A 21,059-nucleotide genomic window follows, 5' to 3' on the forward strand; every position below is an offset into this window, starting at 1 on the left:
CCATCCGCGGGTTCACTCTCCCAGATAGCTGCAGCGGCCAGAACTGTGCCAAACCAAAGCCAGGAGCCAGGAGCTTCCTCCGGTCTCCCATGTGGGTGCAGGGGCCCAAGGACTTGGGCCATCTTCCACTGCTTTCCCAGGTCATAGCAGAGAACCAGATGGGAAAAGGAGCAGCCAGAACAGGAACTAGTGCCCATATGGGATGCCAGCACTGCAGGCGGAGGCTTAGCCTACTAAGCCACAGCGCTGGCCCCCTGGGTTGGATTTTTAACTTATAGAAATGCTTTTAGCATATTCATCTAATTACGTGCTGCATAGCAATGTTTCAGTCAACAATGGACCACACACTCAATGCTGACTTCAGAAGATTTTAGCGGAGCTGGAAATTGCTTTTGCCTAGCGGTGGGCAGCTGTCATGATGTCACGGTGCACATTTTGCTCACGTGTCTGTGAGCCAGGTGATGCAGGTGTGAACAAACCTAGGCTAATGTGTGTGTTTAAGTCTGAGCTTTTAGTTAAAAAAAAAAGTAAAAAAAGTTTACAACTAGAAAAAAGCTTATAAAGATAGAAAGAAAAATGTTTCTATATAGTTATAAAATGTGTTGGTGTTTTAAGCTAAGTGTTATTACAAAGGTTTCAAAAAATTTAAAAAACAAGGTTTATGAAGTAAAAAAGCTATAGCAAGGTAAGTTTATGATTAAGGAAAAAGAGGGGACAGCGCTGTGGTGCAGTGGGTAAAGCCACCACCTGCAGTGCCAGCATCACATATGGGAGCCAGTTTAAGTCCTGGCTGCTCCTCTTCTGATCCAGCTCTCTGCTATGGCCTGGGAAAGCAGTGGAAGATGGTGCAAGTCCTTAGGCCTCTGCACCCACATGGGAGACACGCAAGAAGTTCCTGGCTCCTGGCTTGGGATTGGCACAGCTCCGACCGTTGCAGCCTTTTGGGGAGTGAACCAGCAGATCCAAGACCTCTCTCTCTCTGCCTCTGCCTCTGTAACTCCGCCTTTCAAATAAATAAATCTTTAAAACAAATAAATATGAAGAAAAAGAATTATTTTGTCCAGTGTAGACTGAACGTACAGTGTGGGTAAAGTCTACACTCGCGTCGGGTCATGTCCGACATGACACTCCAGAGCAACCTGCAGTCTGGCCGGCCCTTACAGGTGCATCGTTTTCATCTCTCACCCCTACTTTCCGCTTCCTTTTTCTCAGGTCACATCTGCTAACGTCCCTGTCACAGCTGCCTCTGATAAGCACCAGGGTAACCTAAACCCGGGCCTGACCCCGAGGCCTTTGGGAGACAATGAGGGCTGGACGGGTAATGAGGATGAGGCCCCCTTACGGCACCTGTGCTTTTACAGGAAGAGGAAGAGAGACCGGAGCCAGCGCCCCTGGGGGTCTCACCTCTGATGCCCTCTGCCACCTTTACAGTGCAGCAAGAAGGCCTCCACCGGCTGCCAACCGATCCCAACGCCACACTCTTGAACTTCTCAGCTTCCAGAATGTGAGCCACACACACAAGCTTCTATCCTCTCTGAGTTACTTTGTCTCAGCTATCTTTTACTAGCAAAAGAAAGTGAAAAAGAATTGAAAACAGGGATTCAGACAGAAATGTGTATGAGCGTCCTTACAGAATTCCAAGAGCCGAAGGGTGGAAACAACCCAAGTGTCCGTCACCAGATGGCTAGAGAAACAACATGTGGTATGTTCTTCCAAGGGAAGCCTCCTGCCATAAAAGACATGGAGTCCTGACATACACCACAACGTGGGCGAATCACGGAAGCATCATGTAAGTGACATAAGCTAGGCACACAGGGACGAACATTGTACAGTTCCCCCAGGTGCAGATTCCTGGAACAGGCAGATTCGCAGGTAACCAGAGGGGGCGCTGGGGAGTTACTACTTCACAGGTACAGACTTTGTTTGGGAGGACAAAAGTACCCTGGAAACAGTCGTGACGGCTGCACAGTGAGTGGACCTGGTGCCACTGAACTGCGAATTGTGAAGATGGAGAAATACGGTTCGACTGATAACACACGGTATGTCTATTTATCACAGTTTTTAATCCTGTTCACCAAAGGGGCGGGGCGGGGGCATTTTCGGAAACGCTCTCCTTGGCTGTCTTCCTCACAAGTGAGGAGATGCTGACCCCCGTTTCCAGGACACCTGTGCTGCCCGCCCACCCGCCTGCCTGCGGGGAACAGGGACAAGGAATGCTTCCATGTGGTCTGCTGGACGTGGACGTGGAAAGGAAAAGCAGGTAGGTCGAATGATCTTTCAGACTTAACCTCAGGGCAGGTGGCTAAGAAAATCTAGTAAATTCAGAGACAAACGATCAGGGTTTAAGGCTCAGAACCTGGAGATCGTTTCTCAATGCACTTGGAAAAGTCTGTGCCCAGGTTGTTGCTGTAACTTGGCTACCGGTCACTCAGCGCCGTTGGGGATTAGAGGTGGGAGGCCTTGAGCTGCAGGCCAGCAAGGGCACCTGTGCGCATGTCAGCCACACTCCCAGGGAAACAAGCCAAGGGCATCTGCACAGGGGACAAAAAAGTCTGCAGCTGCTTTTATAGTACAGGAAATGTCAAAACTTAAGCCAGAAGAGCTGATGGTCTCCTTCAGAGGGAGGGGCTGTGGCGTGGAATGGAGGCAGATGAGAGCCCAGAGTGAAGCAAAGGGCTAGAGGGGGACCCCAGGGGCTGTTCAAACTGGGGGCTGCACACTGCACGGGAAGGGGCAAGAAAGCCCCCCTCCTCACAGTGCAGGCCTGCCATGTCTGTGGCCAGGGTGTCACTACTGCGTCGCGGCCCCGCTCGCAAGGTTGCCAGCCTGGTGGCCGTCGGTCAAGGGGGTCGTGCCAAAGCCAACCCAGGTTTTCACGGTGGGAGAACGGGCTCAGGAATCTGGCCGTGTGCCTTTGGCTCCTGGCTCTGCTGCTCTCCGAGCTTCAGTCTCCTCACCTGTAACACGTGGGAATGAAAAGCTAGTCCTCTGGTTAAGGATGGAAGGTCATGAACTACTGCTAAGCAGGCTCCTCTGAATGTGAGGTGTGGCAGATGCCGTGTTGTTTTTTAAAAACTTTCTTTATACCCCAGGTCTTCGAAGGTTTATAGGAATTCACGCTGTGAAAAGGCTGTGTACTATTTGGTTCCAACTCTATGACAAAACTACAGACAGTGCAAAGTCCAGTGCTCGCGTGGGTCTGGGTGGAGGGAGGGCTGAACTGAGAACCACAGAGGACGGTCGGGGCAGTGAGGTCCTCTGCGTGATGCTACAATAGTGGTACGGGTCGTTAGACTTGTGTCCAACCCAGAGTGCACAACACCGAGAGTGAACCCTAACGTAAGCCGTGGACTCTGGGCGACAGGGATTTGTCGGCACAGGTTCATCTGCGGGTGCCGGTGTTGATGGTGGCAGAGCCTGGGCCAGGGGAGCCACACTTCCTGCTCACCTTTGCTCTGTGCTGCTGTGGACTGCTCCAAACCCAAGTCGAGCGTTATTAAAGCTAGGCTCCTTTGATCAGATCTCCCTCCCGCCCCGAGGTAAGCAGGGGATGGTTTGACACGTGTATCTCGTTCCAATTACGGCTACGAAAAGTGCCCCAGGAAACACACAACATTGGGCTGCATTTCTTGTCACTTCTCCCGGGCTCCTTTCTTGTTGTCATCTGACTGTTCTAGGGCTCTTTTAAAAGTTAGAGGCCTGAGCTGCGGCTCACTAGGCTAATCCTCCACCTTGCGGTGCCGGCACCCCAGGTTCTAGTCCCGGTTGGGGCACTGGATTCTGTCCCGGTTGCCCCTCTTCCAGGCCAGCTCTCTGCTGTGGCCTGGGAGTGCAGTGGAGGATGGCCAGGTGCTTGGGCTCTGCACATGCATGGGAGACAGGAGGAGGCACCTGGCTCCTGGCTTCGGGTCAGTGCAGCGCCAGCCATAGCGGCCATTTGGGGGGTGAACCAACAAGGGAGGACCTTTCTCTCTGTTTCTGTCTCTCTCTCTCTCTCTCTCTCACTGTCTAACTTTGCCTGTCAGGAAAAAAAAAAAAAAAAAAGACGGCAGAGAGAGACAGGGAGAGGGCAATTTCCCATCTGATGGGTCACTCTCCCAATGCCAGGATCGAGGCACTGCGTCCAGGTCTCCCACAAGAGTGACAGGGACCTAAATGCTCGTGCCATCACCTGCCGACTCCCAGGGTCCACATTAGCAGGTGACTGGAGTCAGGGGCCCGGGATTAAGCCCAGGCCCTGATGTGGGACGCAGGCATTTTAACCACCAGGCCGGAAGCCGCCCCTGTTCTCTCTTGGTCGAATGTTAAGTGATCATCAAAATATAGACTGAGAACACTTGGCTCTGTGACTTTTTTTTTTTAACATCATTTGTCACAAGGAAGGACTATTGAGAATAAGCAAAGCTACAAAGACGCTAAGGACTTGGAAGAGTAGATGAAACTTGGATTTTTACTTTGGAAGCAGCCTTAGTCTGACAAACTTTTTTTGTGACTATGGGTGAGACAGAAGCCACCCCTGGGACCGTCAGCCCGGCCTTACTTCTCCCCCGTTGGTGTGCAGCACTGCATCCAGCAACAGCATCAGACAAAGCTCCCTACGACTGTGATGAGGCAAGACAAACAGAAAAAGAAGCCCACAGACAAAACCTAAATATCACCCAAATCGCCGAACGCCAGCCATGCCCTGGGCCCAACCAATATGAGTGACAGCTGCTGCCTTGCTGAGTCCCACGATAGCCTGGCTCTGGGCTGCCCATCCTATAATTAGGTTGTGTTAAGATCCAATCTCAGAATTATCCTTGCTTCCGACAGTTACACAACCTTCAACCCGGAGCAGCCTTCCACTTCCATAACTCACCTCCAAGTCACCTGCCAGAAGTGTAAACCAAGCTGCCTGCCCCAGCACCTGCTTGGTGCCCCGTCCCAGGCTCCGTGGTGGGCGGTTCTGCCTCTCAGAGGCGGGAAATGAACCTGGGAGTTCGGCCACAGGTGCCTCCCTGCTGGGCTTCAGCTGGAGGCTACCGACAGGCGTTTCTTAACAACCTGAAAGACAGTGGAGCCTGCCCATACACTCGTAGGTCGAGCCTCATTAACAGCTGCTTCCCGCAGTGGATTTAGTGGTCACCTTCTCAATTTCCACTTTCCGTTGCATTTTTCAGGTAACTTCTGCTCGGCCTGCCTGTTCAACTCCTTGGCTTCCAGGGGCCCAGAGACACTGGTGCTCAGCACAGGTCAGTGTAGGTCTCTCATGGAGCCCAAAGAACTTCCAGTTCATCCACAGGGCCCTCTGGGCTGGCGGATGGTCCAAGTCCTCACTATATCCAGCAGGCCACGGGCTTCCGGACAGGAAGGGCAGATGGATTGGAGCTGGGAACCAAATTTTTTGTTGTTATTTATTTTCATTGACCTGAAAGGCAGAGAGAAACACATTCCATCTGCTGAACACTCCTCAAATGGATGCAATAGCCCGGGCTGGGCCTGGAGCCCTCAACTCAGTCTGGGCCTCCTACATGGATGGCAGCGGCCCAAGCACTGAGCCATCATCTACCACCTCCCAGGGTGTGCATTAGCAGGAAGCATTAGCAGGAAGACTTGAACCTGCCACTCCAATATGGACTCGCCTGTTCCAAGTGGCATCTCAACCACTGTGCCAAACGCCCACTCTAGAGAGTCAAGTTTTCTCAGGTGGCAGAATTGAGTCAATGCAGGCACTGTGCCCTCGAACCTCCAAAACCGTGAGCAAAATGAACCTCAACAGTAGCTTGTCTCATGTATTTCACCGAAGTAACATGAAGCTGACTAATGCAGGAGCCCCAGTAAATACAGACAGGGGAGCCAGTGTTAGAAAGCCCCTTTCAAAAGTTTATCCTGATTCCTGAGCTGATTGATGGGTCTGCAGTCTATGCTAGGAGGACTGTTTAGGGAGGGACTTTTAAAAACATACTTCTAATGGTGGCCACCTATTAACCTGACAGACTGATGCCCTCAGGCCATCGTGATATGACATCTGCCACGGAAAACACACCCACGAGAATTACCCAGTAATAAATCTGGCCAAGAAGCACAGATTCCTGGGGTGTGTGCTTTTATTGATCCACATAAACGTTACCCCAGCCACGGGCCTCCCATTCAAAGAAAAGTTGGGAAACTGCCGTGGTCCACACCCAGTGACCCCCACCCAGCGCCCCCTCCTGCAACCACCGTGTGCAGCTGCCCACCACCGAGCAGCGGCAGAAGCGTTTTTCATTTTTAAAAAAATGTGTTTACTTTCAGGTTCACGAGGTGGTTTTATTTCATAATTTGAAAGAAGCAATATATTAAAAAAAAGAAACAGTATAAACAATTAAAATTTAAATAGTCCTTTCTCACTCCCAAACCCCTGCCTACCCCAGCTGAGTCTCCAATGTTAACTCTAACAATGTATTCTTCCAGACACTTTGTATGCCTTTGTGTCTAGATCATTTTTTAAAAATAGGACCGCACTTTATATGTAAGTCTGTCAGTGCATTCTTTCACTTAATAATATTTTTTAAAGATTTATTTATTTATTTGAAAGGCAGAGTTAAAGAAAGGCAAGGCAGAGGCAGAGAGAGAGAGGGAGAGAGAGAGAGAGAGAGAAGAGAGAGAGAAAGAGAGAGAAAAAGGTCTTCCATCTGCTGGTTCACTCCCCAGATGGCCACAACAGCCAGAGGTGTGCCAATCCAAAGCCAGGAGCCAGGAGCTTCTTCCAGGTCTCCCACGCGGGTGCAGGGACCCAAGGACTTAGGCCACTTTCTACTGCTTTCCCAGGCCATGGCAGAGAGCTGGATTGGAAGTGGAGCAGCCAGGACCCCACGCTTAATAATATTTACAGTAGGGGTTGGTGCTGTGGTGCGGCAAGTTAATGCCCTGGCCTGAAGCGCCGGTATTCCATATGGGCACCGGTTTGAGACCCGACTGCTCCACTTCCAATCTTGCTCTCTGCTATGGCCTGGGAAAGCAGTAGAAGATGGGCCAAGCCCTTGGGCCTTGCACCCACATGGGAGACCCAGAAGAAGCTCCTGGCTCCTGGCTTTGGATTGGTGTAGCTCCAGCCGTTGCGGCCAATTGGGGAGTGAACCAGTAGATGGAAGACCTTTCTCTGCCTCTCCTCTCTCTCTGTGTAACTCTTTCAAATAAATAAATAAAGAAATAAATCCTTTTATTTTTATTTTAATTTTATTTTTTTTTTAATTTTTTTTTTTTATTTTTGACAGGCAGAGTGGACAGTGAGAGAGAGAGACAGAGAGAAAGGTCTTCCTTTGCCGTTGGTTCACCCTCCAATGGCCGCCGCGGCCGGCGCACTGCGGCCGGCGCACCGCGCTGATCCGATGGCAGGAGCCAGGAGCCAGGTGCTTTTCCTGATCTCCCATGGGGTGCAGGGCCCAAGCACCTGGGCCATCCTCCACTGCACTCCCTAGCCACAGCAGAGGGCTGGCCTGGAAGAGGGGCAACCGGGACAGAATCCGGCGCCCCGACCGGGACTAGAACCCGGTGTGCCGGCGCCGCTAGGCGGAGGATAAATCCTTTTAAAAAATAATATTGCAGTAGCATGTTTAATCTGTTTTTCCAGTGGTTGTGTAGTATTCCACTGTCTGAACATTTATTTAATTTATTTAATCAACCTCCTCCTGATGACCATTTATTTAGTTTTTCCTTTCTTTTCCTTGTAGTAGGCAATCTGAAAGTGAACAACTTTCATCCAGACACCTTTGTGCATTTGTGCAAGTGCTCCTACAGGACGAATTCCTACTGGTGAGACTGCATCCAAGGGTTGGGTATTGGACGGCTGGAGAGCCACTACCCAGAGTTTTCTAAGACGGCTTCACGCATTATCACTCCTATCTGCATGCTTCGCACACACCAGCAAGGCTGTGGTCAACCTTTTCATCTTTGCCAGCCTGGGAAGTGGAGAGTGGTATTTCCTGAGTGTGCGTGTATGTGCCTTGGTCAGTACAAAGCAAATTCAAGGTCACTGCTATGGTATGGATATTTAGCTGTCCCCTGTAGGTCTGTGTGTCAAAGGCTCGGTCCCTGGGTTGGTGCCAATGGGAAATGCTGGTACCTTTAGATGTCCCTGGGGTTTGTCCCCCCCCAGAGGGAATTACGTTACCATGCCCCTCTTCCCCGTTCTGCTCCAGATGCTTGCTCCACGCCTCATCAGAACTGAGTGGCTGCAGGCACCATGCCTTTGAACCTCTGAAACTGTGATCAAAATGAAGCTCTACTTCCATCAGCAGCAGCTTGTCCCAGGCATTTCTCTGCAGTGACACGAAGCTAATACAGGGGCCCAAGTAAATAAATGCCAGGTAGTAAAAGGAATAAAGGCAATTCCAGAAGTTTATCCTAAGAATGATTAATGGGCTTTGTAGCCTATGTTAGAAACACTGTTTTTTTTTTTTTTTCAAAGAAACCTTTTATTAAAGGGATACAAATTTCCTAAGTACAACTTTCTGAATATAGTTATTCTTCCCACTATATCTGCCCTCCCACCCAGACTCCCACCCCTCATCCTCCTCCCTCTCCCCTTCCCAGTCCCGTTCTCCATGAATATTCATTTTCAATTAACTTTATACACAGAAGACCAACTCTATACTGAGTATTTGAACAATTTGCATACACACACACAAACTATCTGAGAGCAAGTTTTACAGTTAACTCTCATAATACAACTCTTTGAGGACAGAGATCCCACAAGGGAAGTTAGTGCACAGTGACTCCTGTTGTTAATTTAACAATTAACACTCATATGTATGTCGTCAGTGACCACCCGAGGCTCTTGACATGAGCTGCCTAGGCGATGGAAGCCTTTGAATCCACAAACTCCGTCAGTATTTGGCCAAGGCCATAAGCAAAGTGGAAGTTCTCTCTTCCCTTCAGAGAAAAGCACATTCTTCTTTGATGGCTCCTTCTTTCCACTGGGACCTCACTCAAAAAGATCCTTCATGTAGAACATTTTTTTTTGCCACAGTGTCTTGGCTTTCCATGCCTGAAATGCTCTCATGGTCTTTTCCTCCAGACCAGGAAGCCTTAAGGACTGGTTCTGAGGTCAAGGTGTTATTTAAAGCAATTGTCATTCTATGAATCTGCTGTGTGGATGGCTTCCCATGCTGGAACATTCACTCCTTTTTAATTCTATCTGTTATTATTACCAGGCACTTGATCTGATTTATATGATCACTTTAACATTCAATCCTATCTATATGTTCACTTTAACATTTAATATGATCACTTTAACACTTAAGATGGCATTTTTGCCACCCAGCTTAAAGGGATTTGGGGTCCCAAGGCAAGTTTTTAAACTGTACCCTTAGAAGTAAATCTGTAGGAATGTATGTAGAACTACACAGCTTTACAGTTACAAACTTCCTCTTCTCTCTCTTATTCCCACTCTTATTTTTTACTGAGATCCATCCTTAATTGACTTTATACACATACGATTAACTCTAAGTTAAGTAAAGAATTCAACAAATAATATGAAGGAAAAAAGAAAAAAATCAAAACTGTTCTTCGACAGTCAAGACAAGGGATGTTCAAGTCCTTCTCGAAGTGTCAATTTCACTTCCACAGATTTCATTTTAGGAGCTCTATTAGGTCTCACAGATCAGGGAGAACCAATGGTATTTGTCCTTTTGAGACTGGCTTATTTCACTAAGTATGATGTTTTCCAGATTCATCCATTTTGTTTTAAATGACTAGATTCCATTTTTTACTGCTGTGTAGTATTCCATCATTTACATATCCCATAATTTGTTGAATAAATGACAGGCATTTATGTTGATTCCATGTCTTAGCTATTGTGAATTAAGTCACAATAAACATGGGGGTGCAGATAACTCTTTTATTACTGATTCCATTTCCCTTGGGTAAATTCCCAGGAGAGGGATGGTTGGGTCATATGGCAGGCCTATATTCAGATTTCTGAAGTATCCCCATACTGTCTTAAATAGTGGCTTTACCAGATTATATTCCAGGAAAGCTGGGTTCTGATCCCCGTTTTATTGTTCTTTTTTAAAGTATTTTATTTATTTGAGAGGTAGAGTTACAGACATAGAGAAAGGTCTTCCAACCACTGGTTCATTCCCCAAATGAACATAACGCCTGGAGCTGGGCTGATCCAAAGCCAGAAGCCAGGAGCTTTTTCTGGGTCTCCCATGTGGGTGCAGAGGCCCAAGCACTTGGGCCATCTTCCACTGCTTTCCCAGGCCATAGATCAGAGGAGCAGCTGCACAGGAACTGGTGCCCACAAGGATGCTGGCGCCACAGGCAGAGGCGGAGCCTATTCTGCCACAGCAATGGCCCCTTGTTGCTGCCTCTCTTCTTGTGTCTCTGAGCCTTGCTCTCACCAACCATCAAATGAGCTGTGTGAGGGTCAGGGGTCAGAGTACATAAAACGACACACACCTTGCTTCTAAGACTTCAGGTTTTTATTTCTTACTTCCGCCTTTCTCACGTGCTTCTGGATGCGGTGTTGCTAGAGCCCCTTGAACTACTGTACCAACCAGACCCCTGGATTTGAGTCCACCCCCCCCCTTCCTTCCCTACAACTGTGCTGCAGCTGTTTCTCTCTTGAAAGTTAACCTCAAGAGCTGCGGTTTCAGCAAGAAAGTCTAAGAGCTGTTCAAATCCAAGAGGGTGGGGGAGGCGCAGGACTCCTAACAGCTTTTCCTTTCTGATGTTTTTCCAATCAGAGCATCCAGGAACTGGAGCGAATGACAGGGAAGCAGCTCTCTCGTTAGAAACAAGTGCAGATCCGCCTGGCTTGACCTTTCTCCTCAACGTCCTTCGGGCAGAAGCTGGACCTCTGCTGCCACCTGGCGTTGGGCATCTCCCTGCTTCCACGAGCTGCGACCGCGCGGGAAACCCCGAGCCGTGAGGGCTCCCGCCTTGAGTTTCCAGCTTCCATGGAGAAAACAATAAAGGTCCTGCAGAGGTGTTCAAATTCTATTGTCTCAGCCGTGTCCAAAATGTTTGTGTAAGAAAAAACCCCACCAGGTTTGATTCCTTCCTGGGGTATTTCTCCAGCGGGAAAGAACTCCTCCTACTTGGGACACGGACGTTGATCTTTCCTGCCTTTCCTCCGTTTCTGATTTCCACTCAGCAAAGGTTCAGGATTAAAAAAAAAAAAAAAAAAAAAAACCTCCACGTAGACAGCCTGGGTCTCTATCCACCTATCGACCGCTCTGTCTAAATGGAGCAAGTGGCAGAGCAGAGGCCCTCCACTTCAAAGCAGCGTTGCTTCCAGCTTGGGTTCAAAAGCATCCACGCAAAGCAGCAGCCGGGCCGGGGTTTCCGTCTCCTGAAGCTCCCAGCTGAGACAGGTCGCGCTCCTGAGCGGCGCTGCGGAACCACAGCCGCAGAGAGCGGAGGCCAGGAAGCCACGCGCTGCCGTCTCTCTGCTTCCCTCAGCCTTCACCTGTATCCTGGCTTCAGGTGGCAAAACACGGGTTGTGACTAGAGGTGGCTTTGTGACTTATGTTCTTGTAAAATTTCATCATGGAGAAAAGCTGCGTACTCATCTCTGCTTTTCGTCTGTGTTTTTGGCTAGCTCAACTCAACACTGCTGGACCGTGGGCCTGCCATGCACGAACAGGCCTTCTCCCCAGGGGCAGCTCTGAGAACGTCTGCATCTGGTTTGGGAGGAGATAACCGGTGTCCCCAGAGGAGCTGTGTATTTCCAATGTGATGGCAGACATCAGAGTTGTCACCCCTTCCTGGACGTTTTTGCTGATTTACAAGTGCAAGTCTTACCGGAAAACCACTGCCACCACCCTATGGGAACTGAGTCAACAGACTAAAATTGGAGAGAAGTCAGATATGCTTATTACAAAACACCAGCCACCCCTCTCAGAGCGGCAACTGGGGCTGTACCCGGTCCTCCTGAGTCCCCTCCCCCTCCTCTCCATTCCCGCTTTTTAAGGGAAATGGCACTCACTGTTGTTGAAGGAAAGACAGACCTGAGAGCCACCCACACCCACACAAGCTCCTGGTTTCTTTTTTTATTTTTATTTTTTATTTTTATTTTTTGACAGGCAGAGTGGACAGTGAGAGAGAGAGACAGAGAGAAAGGTCTTCCTTTGCCGTTGGTTCACCCTCCAATGGCCACCGCGGCCGGCGCGCTGCGGCCGGCGCACGGCGCTGATCCGATGGCAGGAGCCAGGAGCCAGGTGCTTCTCCTGGTCTCCCATGGGGTGCAGGGCCCAAGCACTTGGGCCATCCTCCACTGCACTCCCTGGCCACAGCAGAGAGCTGGCCTGGAAGAGGGGCAACCGGGACAGAATCCGGCGCCCCAACCGGGACTAGAACCCGGTGTGCCGGCGCCGCTAGGCGGAGGATTAGCCTAGTGAGCCGCGGCGCCGGCGCTCCTAGTTTCTTGCTTGCCACACCCATGCCCAACTCTGCAGGAGGGGGAGCATGCAGGGGTGCAGATCCAGGGGTTCGGGCCTCAGTGTGCTAATTACAGATTGGATCTTTTTTTTTTTTTTTTTTTTTGACAGGCAGAGTGGACAGTGAGAGAGAGACAGAGAGAGAAAGGTCTTCCTTTGCCGTTGGTTCACCCTCCAATGGCCGCCGCTGCTGCTGGCGCACCGCGCTGATCCGATGGCAGGAGCCAGGAGCCAGGTGCTTTTCCTGGTCTCCCCTGGGGTGCAGGGCCCAAGCACCTGGGCCATCCTCCACTGCACTCCCTGGCCACAGCAGAGAGCTGGCCTGGAAGAGGGGCAACCGGGACAGAATCTGGCGCCCCAACCGGGACTAGAACCCGGTGTGCCAGCGCCGCAAGGTGGAGGATTAGCCTATTGAGCCACGGCGCCAGCTCCAGATTGGATCTTGCTCCCCACGTAGGACAGAAGAGTCCCTAAGTCCCATGGATCCTGGTCAACAAACACTCAGGTCCAGAGAGGGGCTAGCATGGCCCAGTTGATGCTCAAAAGTTGTATCTGTTTATCAGGACCGACTGTGGGAGGCGGTGTCCAGCTATGTAATTAAACTTTTCATTTTGGAAAAACCTGAAACCTGAAGTCACAGAGACAGGGCACCTTTGCCCAGTTCCCAAAGTTGCCACACGCAGCACTAGTGTACTGCCACACACACACACGCCCCTCGCTAAGTCCGCTCCCCTACTCAGACTTTCCCGTCTCACCTGTGCTCATCTGCGGGCAGGCGAACAAGTCGGTGCAATGCTATCACAGGTGTAGGTACGCATTCACCACCGTCAAGGTACGAAACCGCTACACTCCCATGGGGATTTTTATACCCATTTCTCCCTGTCTCCTGCCCTCCCGCCTCTGACAACCACCAGTCTGTTCTCCAGCCCTTAGAGTTCTGCCAGATAGGTGTAGCTGTGAAGACGCCACTTGGGATTCCACATCCCGTAGTGGAGCGTCTGGTTCAAGTCGTGCGTCCACTTCTGATCCAGCAGTTACATATATCTGAAGACCCCTGTAGGCAGTTATATATATCTGAAGATACCTGAAGGCAGTGACACAAATTTCACACCTTTCCAGACCAAGCCAAATATGGTTATTGTGTAATACAGAAACTATAATACTAGAATCTGACCACTGCTGAATACTGAGACTCATTGAAAGTGGTTGGGTTGTGTCTCCTGGACCTAAGTCACTTATATTCTGCCCTAAAAAAACTTACGTTAACCTTTCTTTCCCACCCGTTTATTTCCGGTGACATCAAGGAGGCCACGGGAACCCTGGTTTATAGCGGGCTGGTCAGAGCACAGGTCACAAGCCTGCGTTCTCTATGACTCCCCTTTGCCCAAGTGCCCATCTCATGTTCAATACTTGATGAATAAAACTAGGCCTCCTGAGATTTTTAAAAAATATTTATTTATTTTAGTCAGGGTTATGGGGGGGGGGAGGAAGAGAGAGAGAGAGAAAGAGAGAGAGAGAGAGAGAGAGAGAGAGAGAAGGAATCTTTCATCCATTAGTTCACTCTCCAGATGGCCACAATGGCCAGGTTGAGGTCAGGTTGAAGCCAGGATCCAGGAGCTTCTTCTGGACCTCTACGCGGGGACAGGGGCCCAATCACCTTGGTCATCTTCTGATACTTCTCCCAGGCCATAGGAGAGAGCTGGATTGGAAGTGGAGCAGCCAGGACTCGAACTAGCACCCATATGGAATGACAGCATTTCAGGTATAGGCTTTACCCTCTATGCCACAACGCTGGTCTGACCTCCTGAGACTTAAGAAAAAAATACCAGGGCCCTGTTGTGGCACTGCAGGGTAAGCTGCTGCCTGCAAGGCCAGCGTCCCATAGGAGTGCAGGTTCAAGTTCCAGCTGCTCCACTGCTAATGTACCTGGGAAAGCAATGTGAGGGACCCGGTTCACGAAATAAACTTGTCAGTATGATAGAGTACCAATAAGGTAGATTTGTATCTGATTCTGATGGGATGTCAGATTCTAAGACTGAGGGATCCAAGGTACGTCTTATCCCTGGGGCTCTATCTTTAGAGTGTGAAGGACACGCCCTGTTGCCTCGAGGGTGGAAGGAGAAGGTAACCTGTGGAGGTTTTTGTTGATGCTGCTGCTTTCATTCCTGCTTCTTCAGTTAGCAAAGGCAGCTGCTCCGCCGCACGGGGACTTCCGATGAACTCCCTCAGCCTTCCCGCCCAAGGGTGGCCACAGCACCTGTCCTCCAACGGAACCAGTGCTGCCTTTTCCTTAGTTCCTGCTGTTTTAAAAGCCACTGAGAAGGAACTGGTTTTCCCCTCCATCCTGCCGGTTACCCAGGAGACTGTGAGCAGGGAAAGAGCTTCCAGCAAGTGCATCCGTGTGTTTCTGCTACGGGAATCCCAGAGAAACATTTCAAAGCGACGCTGCGTGCCTGCGTGGCACTGAGAAGGAAAGCATGATTTCCACTGTGTCTGGTGACAGGGAGCTGGTCGTGGCCCCAGAGGTCTGAGCCCTGCTTTCCAGGAGGCTGCCTGCGCAAGCTTTGGTTTCTGATTGGTGAATACGACTGACTTGCCTGCCAAGCTCAAAGACACTCTGGAGCACAGCTCGTCTCGCTTTGAGAAACAAACCTAGGCTTAGGTGCCGGTAGTCATCCGTTCGAGGTGGAGAACACCGACCGTGGCCGGTGTGCAGGCCAGCATGTTTCCAAACATGAACATTGTGAAAATATCAGACTTTGTTCTGGTAGACCGCAAAGTCAGAAGGAATTCCATGGCTTTTTTTTTTTTTTTTTTGACAGGCAGAGTGGACAGTGAGAGAGAGAGACAGAGAGAAAGGTCTTCCTTTGCCATTGGTTCACCCTCCAATGGCCGCCACGGCTGGCGCGGTGCACACTGCACTGATCCGAAGGCAGGAGCCGGGTGCTTCTCCTGGTCTCCCATGGGGTGCAGGGCCCAAGCACTTGGGCCATCCTCCACTGCACTCCCAGGCCACAGCAGAGAGCTGGCCTGGAAGAGGGGCAACTGGGACAGAATCCAGCGCCCCGACTGGGACTAGAACCCGGTGTGCTGGCGCCGCAAAGCGGAGGATTAGCCTAGTAAGCCACGGCGCCAGCCAAAGAAGGAATTCACACAGCAAAAAGACAATGAAACCTGAAATACCCATTGGTTCCTACCTATTATTAACATTTTTCTGTTTTGGAGGCCAATTCTCCATGACATAACTGAAACAAGAAGTCCCAACATTGATGGGGACAGAGAGGGCAGAGTTTTACATCAGCTTGAGCGCAGCAGACAGGAGAAGCCTGTTCTCCACGAACGGCGCCCCAGTGGCGTCACACAGACCCTCTGTCTCCCTGTGTCAATAAGCCAGCCTGTGCAGAGGCTCCCATCACAGCAGCCTCAACACCAGGGAAAAGCAGGACGTGACAAAGTCACTGTCCTGGCCCCCCTCCTCCAGCTGCCTTCCAGTAACTGGCCGCTTACTCTGTCAAGCTGCTGGCACCTTAACGTGGGTCACAGTCCAGCATGAACACGCTGGCCCCACAGCACAGGGTCCGAACTTTGTCTAACATCGTGGTGCGTCACACCCAGTAACGCAGGTTTCGGCATCACCCAGAACAGTGTTAGAGAATGTTGTTGGCCACGATCTTCAGCTACCAATGAATTTCCATTGTGATCCAGTATACAAGTGTGCAACACACCTGGGAAAGCAACAGCAGACGGTCTAAGTACATGGACTCCTGTGGATCACACGGCAGATACAGCAGGAGTCTCGGGCTTCTGGCTTCAGTCTGGCCCACCCTCGGCCACTGTGGCAATCTGGGGAGGGAACCAGCCAACAGAAGATCTCCGTGTCTCTCCCTTTATCTCTTTAACTCTGCCTTTCAAATAAATCAATCTTCAAAAAGAATTCATTTAAAAAATAAATTTTGAAATCCACACGTAAGAGGAGTCTTCAAAGAGGTTTATGGAAAATGCCTATTGTGAAAAAACATGGATTTCAAATTTTTTCCATCAAAATGAACTTATATTTCAATCTATTTCCCATGGACTTTATGAAATACCCTTGTATTCACTTTCTCTCCATATGGTGCATCGTGATTATTTCTCTTCTACACTATTTTATTTCCTCTACATACTGTTTTTGATCCACTGCAATGATTTCAGAATCCATTCATGTGTCCTGGGCTGTAGTTTGAGCGCAGTGATGTACAACACTCTCAAATCATGGGGCATTGCTTAAACTGATCGTTGTGGAAATGTAAAATTTTAAGAAAGAGGAGTTTCAATAGAAATACCCAAAATTTTTTTTCTGGAATACATTCAATGTGAAGAGCTGAAAACCACACTGAAGAACTGGTGGGCACAGGAGTTGCAACCACTCAGAACACAGAAAAACATGGGTACAGTTCTCAAGGGGTTCGGATGAAGAGAGGCGCGCGCCAGAACGGGCAATCCGCACGGCTGCGGGGACACCGGGTTTCAGTGCTGCAATGCCAGCTCTCCTTCCCTCTCTGCAAGAAATCATTACGAGACTCTTGGGGCTGCAAAGAACCTGAAATGTCAAATTCTATTTTCTCCTGTCAGATGACAAAAATAAACCAACGTTTCCTTTAAAAATCAGAGCACTGACTTCCATCCTATCCAAAATAAGCTCAGTGAGAATTAGGGTAAAAAACGAGTCACTAAATTCACTTCCACTTTCTGGTTTTTTTCAAACGACTAGAATTTTATTAGCCGAGGAACAGCAGCTGGAGGAGAAATGACAAACAAAATATACCTTAGGGCTCCTTCAGTACATCGCCTATGCACAATGCGAGTGTCACTTTCCAGAAGGCCACTCTCCATGAGCTCATCCAATGTCCCAGCTTCTGGAGCTGCACACGGCACAGCCCGCCGGGCGGCGACACTGACACCACGTCCTCTGGCTCAGGAGGCCGCCTTCCGCATCTGACAGCGGTCTCGGCACTGGCATCAACACCGCTCAGTGGGTTGAGGCTGACACCTCGAGGTAACACTGGCTCTGCAGGCAGGTGCTTTTCTGAATGAGAACTTCCTGCCTGGTAGCTAAGCTGACGCAGGCAACACACAAAGCTCTGTGCGCACATCCCCTCCTCCTCAGTGATGTCCATGAGGAGGCACACAGACGCAGTGGCAACCCATGAAGACCAGGTGCTCCCGGCTCGGCGGTTCCTGACAGTCTCTCCTGGCAGAGCGCTTGCTGCCGGCACCGGTGTCCTCTGGGGCTTCCGACAGCTCCACCCTCTCAAGGTCAGAAAGTGCTTTCGAGCAGGCAGTGGCAGCCACAGCCAGTGGGACACACCTCCTGAGTCCGAAACCACTCCATCATGTGGCTGGTGTGGCCGCCGTGCCCACAGGTCAGGCAGAAATTGGACGAGCCGCGCACGGCCACGTGGCAGATGGCACACTGGAAGGTGAAGCCCTTGCAGATGGCACACTGCGTGCCTCGGACCTCGCTCCGGCAGTGGCTGCAGTACACGCCAAACTCTGGAACGGGCGGGGACGGGGGAGACAAGGGGCAACGTGAGCGCTGTTCTGAATGGGAACCGGGTGCTGGCAGGGAAGCACACGGGCACCTCGGGCTTCTGTTGGCTTCTCTCAGGCCTATGGCTTTCATCTTCTTTAAAAACAGCAGAACTACTGCCATCTAGGTAAGTCTTACAAAGGGCAGCCGCTGTCACCAAGTGGCAGGGCATGGGGAGAGGGCACGGCAGGCACCTGCTCTAGGGGTCTCGGGAGAAGCCAGCAGCTGTGCTGGATGCCTCTTCCTGCCCCCTGGCTGGCAGGGGCCTGACACGAAGCAGGTGTTCACCAGGCATCTGCTGCAGAACGGACTCAGGAAGCACATCAGGAGAGAGCTGATTTCACCAACACCAGGGACTGCTCGGGACGATGGCTCTTGTCAGGACCCCAAAATGGCCTGCTAGGACTGGGCCCCGCCTGCGGGAAGAGACTGTGCGGCCCACCCTACCACCTGGGGGGCCCAGTCTGTGGCAGTCACTACTGTGCTGAGTCCAGGAGACCCTGCTCGCCCCCGCTCACCTCTCAAGCCTGCTGCTCTGCGCTTCCTTCCTCCTCCTCCTTCCCCTGGGCCACCAGGGCACGGACCTGCCCATGGGCTATACCTCCCCACCTCGGATGCTCCCCTCCCTACCTGACCCTAACTAAATCCTGACTGTCCCTGCTGACTGCTAGGCAAAAGGTCATTTCCTCCTGAAGTCCCACGACAGCAAGGGCAAGACGGGGATACCAGGTCCCGCTACTGCCTCCAGACCACCACCCTGCTCTGGGGCTGAGGCCACCTGCCAGCGCCAGCCTTCTCCGCTTTCTCTGTAACCATCTACTGACATTCTGCAGTCACCCAGTTCACTGAGGACTTCTGTTCTTGTTAGAGAGAGACAGAGAGAAGGAGAGAGAGAAAAGAAGAGGGGGAGGGGGAGGGAGAGGGGAAGAGAAGGGGGGAGGGGAAGGGGAGTGAGAGTGGGAAGGAAAGGGGAGGGAGAAGGGGGAGGGGAGGGGAAGGGGAGGGAGAGTGGGAGAGAAAGGGGAGGGAGAAGGAGGAGGGGAGGGGAAGGGGAGGGAGAGTGGGAGAGAAAGGGGAGGGGGAAGGGAAGGAAGAGGAAAGGGAGGGGGAGGAGAGGGAGAGGAGGAAGGGGAAGGGGAGGGGAAGAGAAAGGGAGGGAGAAAGACTCAATCTTCCATCCATGGATTCACTCCCCAAGTGGCCAGGGCTGGGCCAGGCTGAAGCTAGGTCCCAAGAGCTTCTTCTGGGTCTCCCATGTGGGTGCAGGAGCCTAAGCATTTGGGCCGTTTTCTGTTGCTTTCCCAAGTGCATTAGCAGAGAGCATGATCGGAAGTGGAATGGCTAATGAACTTGAACCAGTGCCCTATGGGATGCTGGTGTTGTAGGCAGAGGCTTAATGTGCCACACTACAATGCCAGCACCTCTATATCCCAATTCTTAGCACAGTTCTTGGCATCTCCAAAATCCACCTCACCAACCCTTGCTCACCCGGGCTTTCAGTCTTTGCCGCTGGTCTCCAATCCAATGTCTCCACCACTGCTGTCACCTGTGCCTTTCTCGCTGTAATCCACCCTCTGGTCAACCTGAAGCCCTGCACTAACTCTACCAGGTTTCTGTGAACATCCTCGACTCCTTTGCCCTTCCTCCCCTGCACCACACCACCTGGCACAACCTCCACCCTGGGTGAACCACATCACCTGCCCACCACGCCTGTCCCCAGGAAGCTGAGGGATCCTGGAGGGTGGCCACCATTGAGCAGTGTGCCTTAGGATGCACATTTGGCACGGTGGTTGAACTGCTGCTGCCTAGGATGCCCACTCCTCACTCCAGAGTGCCTGGTTTGGGTCCTAGCCCACTTCTGATTCCAGTTTCCTGCTAATGCACATCCTGGCAGACAGTAAAAGATGGTTCAAGTCAATGGGCCATGCCACTCACTTGGGAGACCCAGACTCAGTTCTGGGCTCCTGGTTTCAGTCTGGCCTAGCTCTGGCTACTGTGGTCATTTGAGAAGGGAACCAGTGGATGGAAGTTTGCTCTCTGTCTCTGTGTCTTTGTCTCTATGTCTTTCAAATAAAATGAAAATAAATAAAAAATGTAAAAAGGCCAGAACTGTGGTACAGCAGGTTAAGTTACCTCTTGCAACAACAGCATGCCATACTAAGTGCTAGTCTGAGGCCTGGCTGCTCAGCTTCCAACCCACCTTCCTGCTAATATGGCTGGGAAGGCCGTGGAAACATGACCTAAGTAGCTGAACCCCTGCCACCTGTGTGGGAGACCGGATGGATTTCCTGGTTCCTGGCTTCAGCCTGGCCCAGGCCTGGGTGTTGCAGCCATTTGAGGAGTGAATTAGTGGATGGAAGATATGTCTCTCTCCCTTGCTTTTCCTTCTCTTCCCTCTATCTTCCCTCCCACTCTCTCTACTGTCACTCTGCCTTTCAAACACAAATAAGTTCTTCAAAAAATGTAAAAGAACAGAAAGAGAGAAAGAAATGCCTCTCATTTCAGACACAACCAGATCACCGAGGCTAGTGTGTAGTCTGGCTGTATCTCTTGTAACCCCAGATGGCTACTTCGGGCCCCGCCATTTTCATTCCCCTCTCTTTATCCATACAACATCGTCACCTTCCCAAGTCGGCCCCTCCTTGTCTTCCCTTGGACATCTCACATCTCACCCCTCGGCTGTATGACAACCAGAGGTAAAAAAAATACTACAACAAAACTGCTTTAATACACAGTAATTAAACACAAACTTTTATGACAGTCCTAGTTAAGATAAACCCTGAGTCAGATCAGACTGGTTTGATAATTTTGGTTTCAAAACATCTAGGTCTTCTCCACCTAAGCCTAACTTTTTACATTATGTAAGACTCTGCTTTATATGCTCATGAGAAACCTAATTAGTTTAAACTTCTTAAATTTCCATTACTGGTTTTATTGGTCAGACAAGATATTACTTCTACTCAATATTTACAATTATGGGAATGTAAAAAATTTTGTGTTCAAGTAAATCAAATTATAATAACATGTCTTTTTGAAGAGTTTGTTCTTTGGCACTTGAGATAACTGTAAATGTAAACTTCATTACT

The 21,059-nt window shown here is 50.5% G+C and overlaps 1 protein-coding gene and 1 long non-coding RNA gene across 17 annotated transcripts in view; one reads left to right on the forward strand and one right to left on the reverse strand.

Moving 5' to 3' along the window:
* The first annotated feature begins 1,877 nt into the window (after positions 1–1,877).
* LOC149121015 (uncharacterized) lies at positions 1,878–10,848 on the forward strand. Of its 8 annotated transcripts, none has more exons than XR_016225428.1 (5): positions 1,908–2,039; positions 2,162–2,260; positions 5,160–5,231; positions 7,692–7,773; positions 10,710–10,848. It is a non-coding gene; the product is annotated as an uncharacterized LOC149121015 (long non-coding RNA). The 8 variants fall into 8 exon arrangements; XR_016225427.1 differs by lacking the exon at positions 10,710–10,848 and adding an exon at positions 8,160–8,295; XR_016225426.1 differs by lacking the exons at positions 5,160–5,231; positions 10,710–10,848 and adding an exon at positions 8,160–8,359 and having other exon boundaries at positions 1,878–2,039.
* A 6,288-nt stretch (positions 10,849–17,136) lies between these two features.
* The window catches only part of WDR59 (WD repeat domain 59), a 101,774-nt gene continuing 97,851 nt past the window's right edge, over positions 17,137–21,059 (reverse strand). For all 9 annotated transcript variants that reach the window (XR_011384093.2, XR_016225421.1, XR_016225422.1 and 6 more), the window contains one exon: positions 17,137–17,936. Coding sequence is in view for 5 of the 9 variants with exons in the window: in XM_051847282.3 (XP_051703242.1) it covers positions 17,701–17,936 (236 nt within the window). In the remaining 4 variants the exon portion in view is untranslated. The remainder of the gene's footprint in view (positions 17,937–21,059) is intronic.

The sequence above is a fragment of the Oryctolagus cuniculus genome, chromosome 18 (assembly GCF_051225735.1).
Source record: "Oryctolagus cuniculus isolate XC-2025 breed Fujian yellow rabbit chromosome 18, ASM5122573v1, whole genome shotgun sequence".
NCBI classification, from domain to species: Eukaryota; Metazoa; Chordata; class Mammalia; order Lagomorpha; family Leporidae; genus Oryctolagus; species Oryctolagus cuniculus.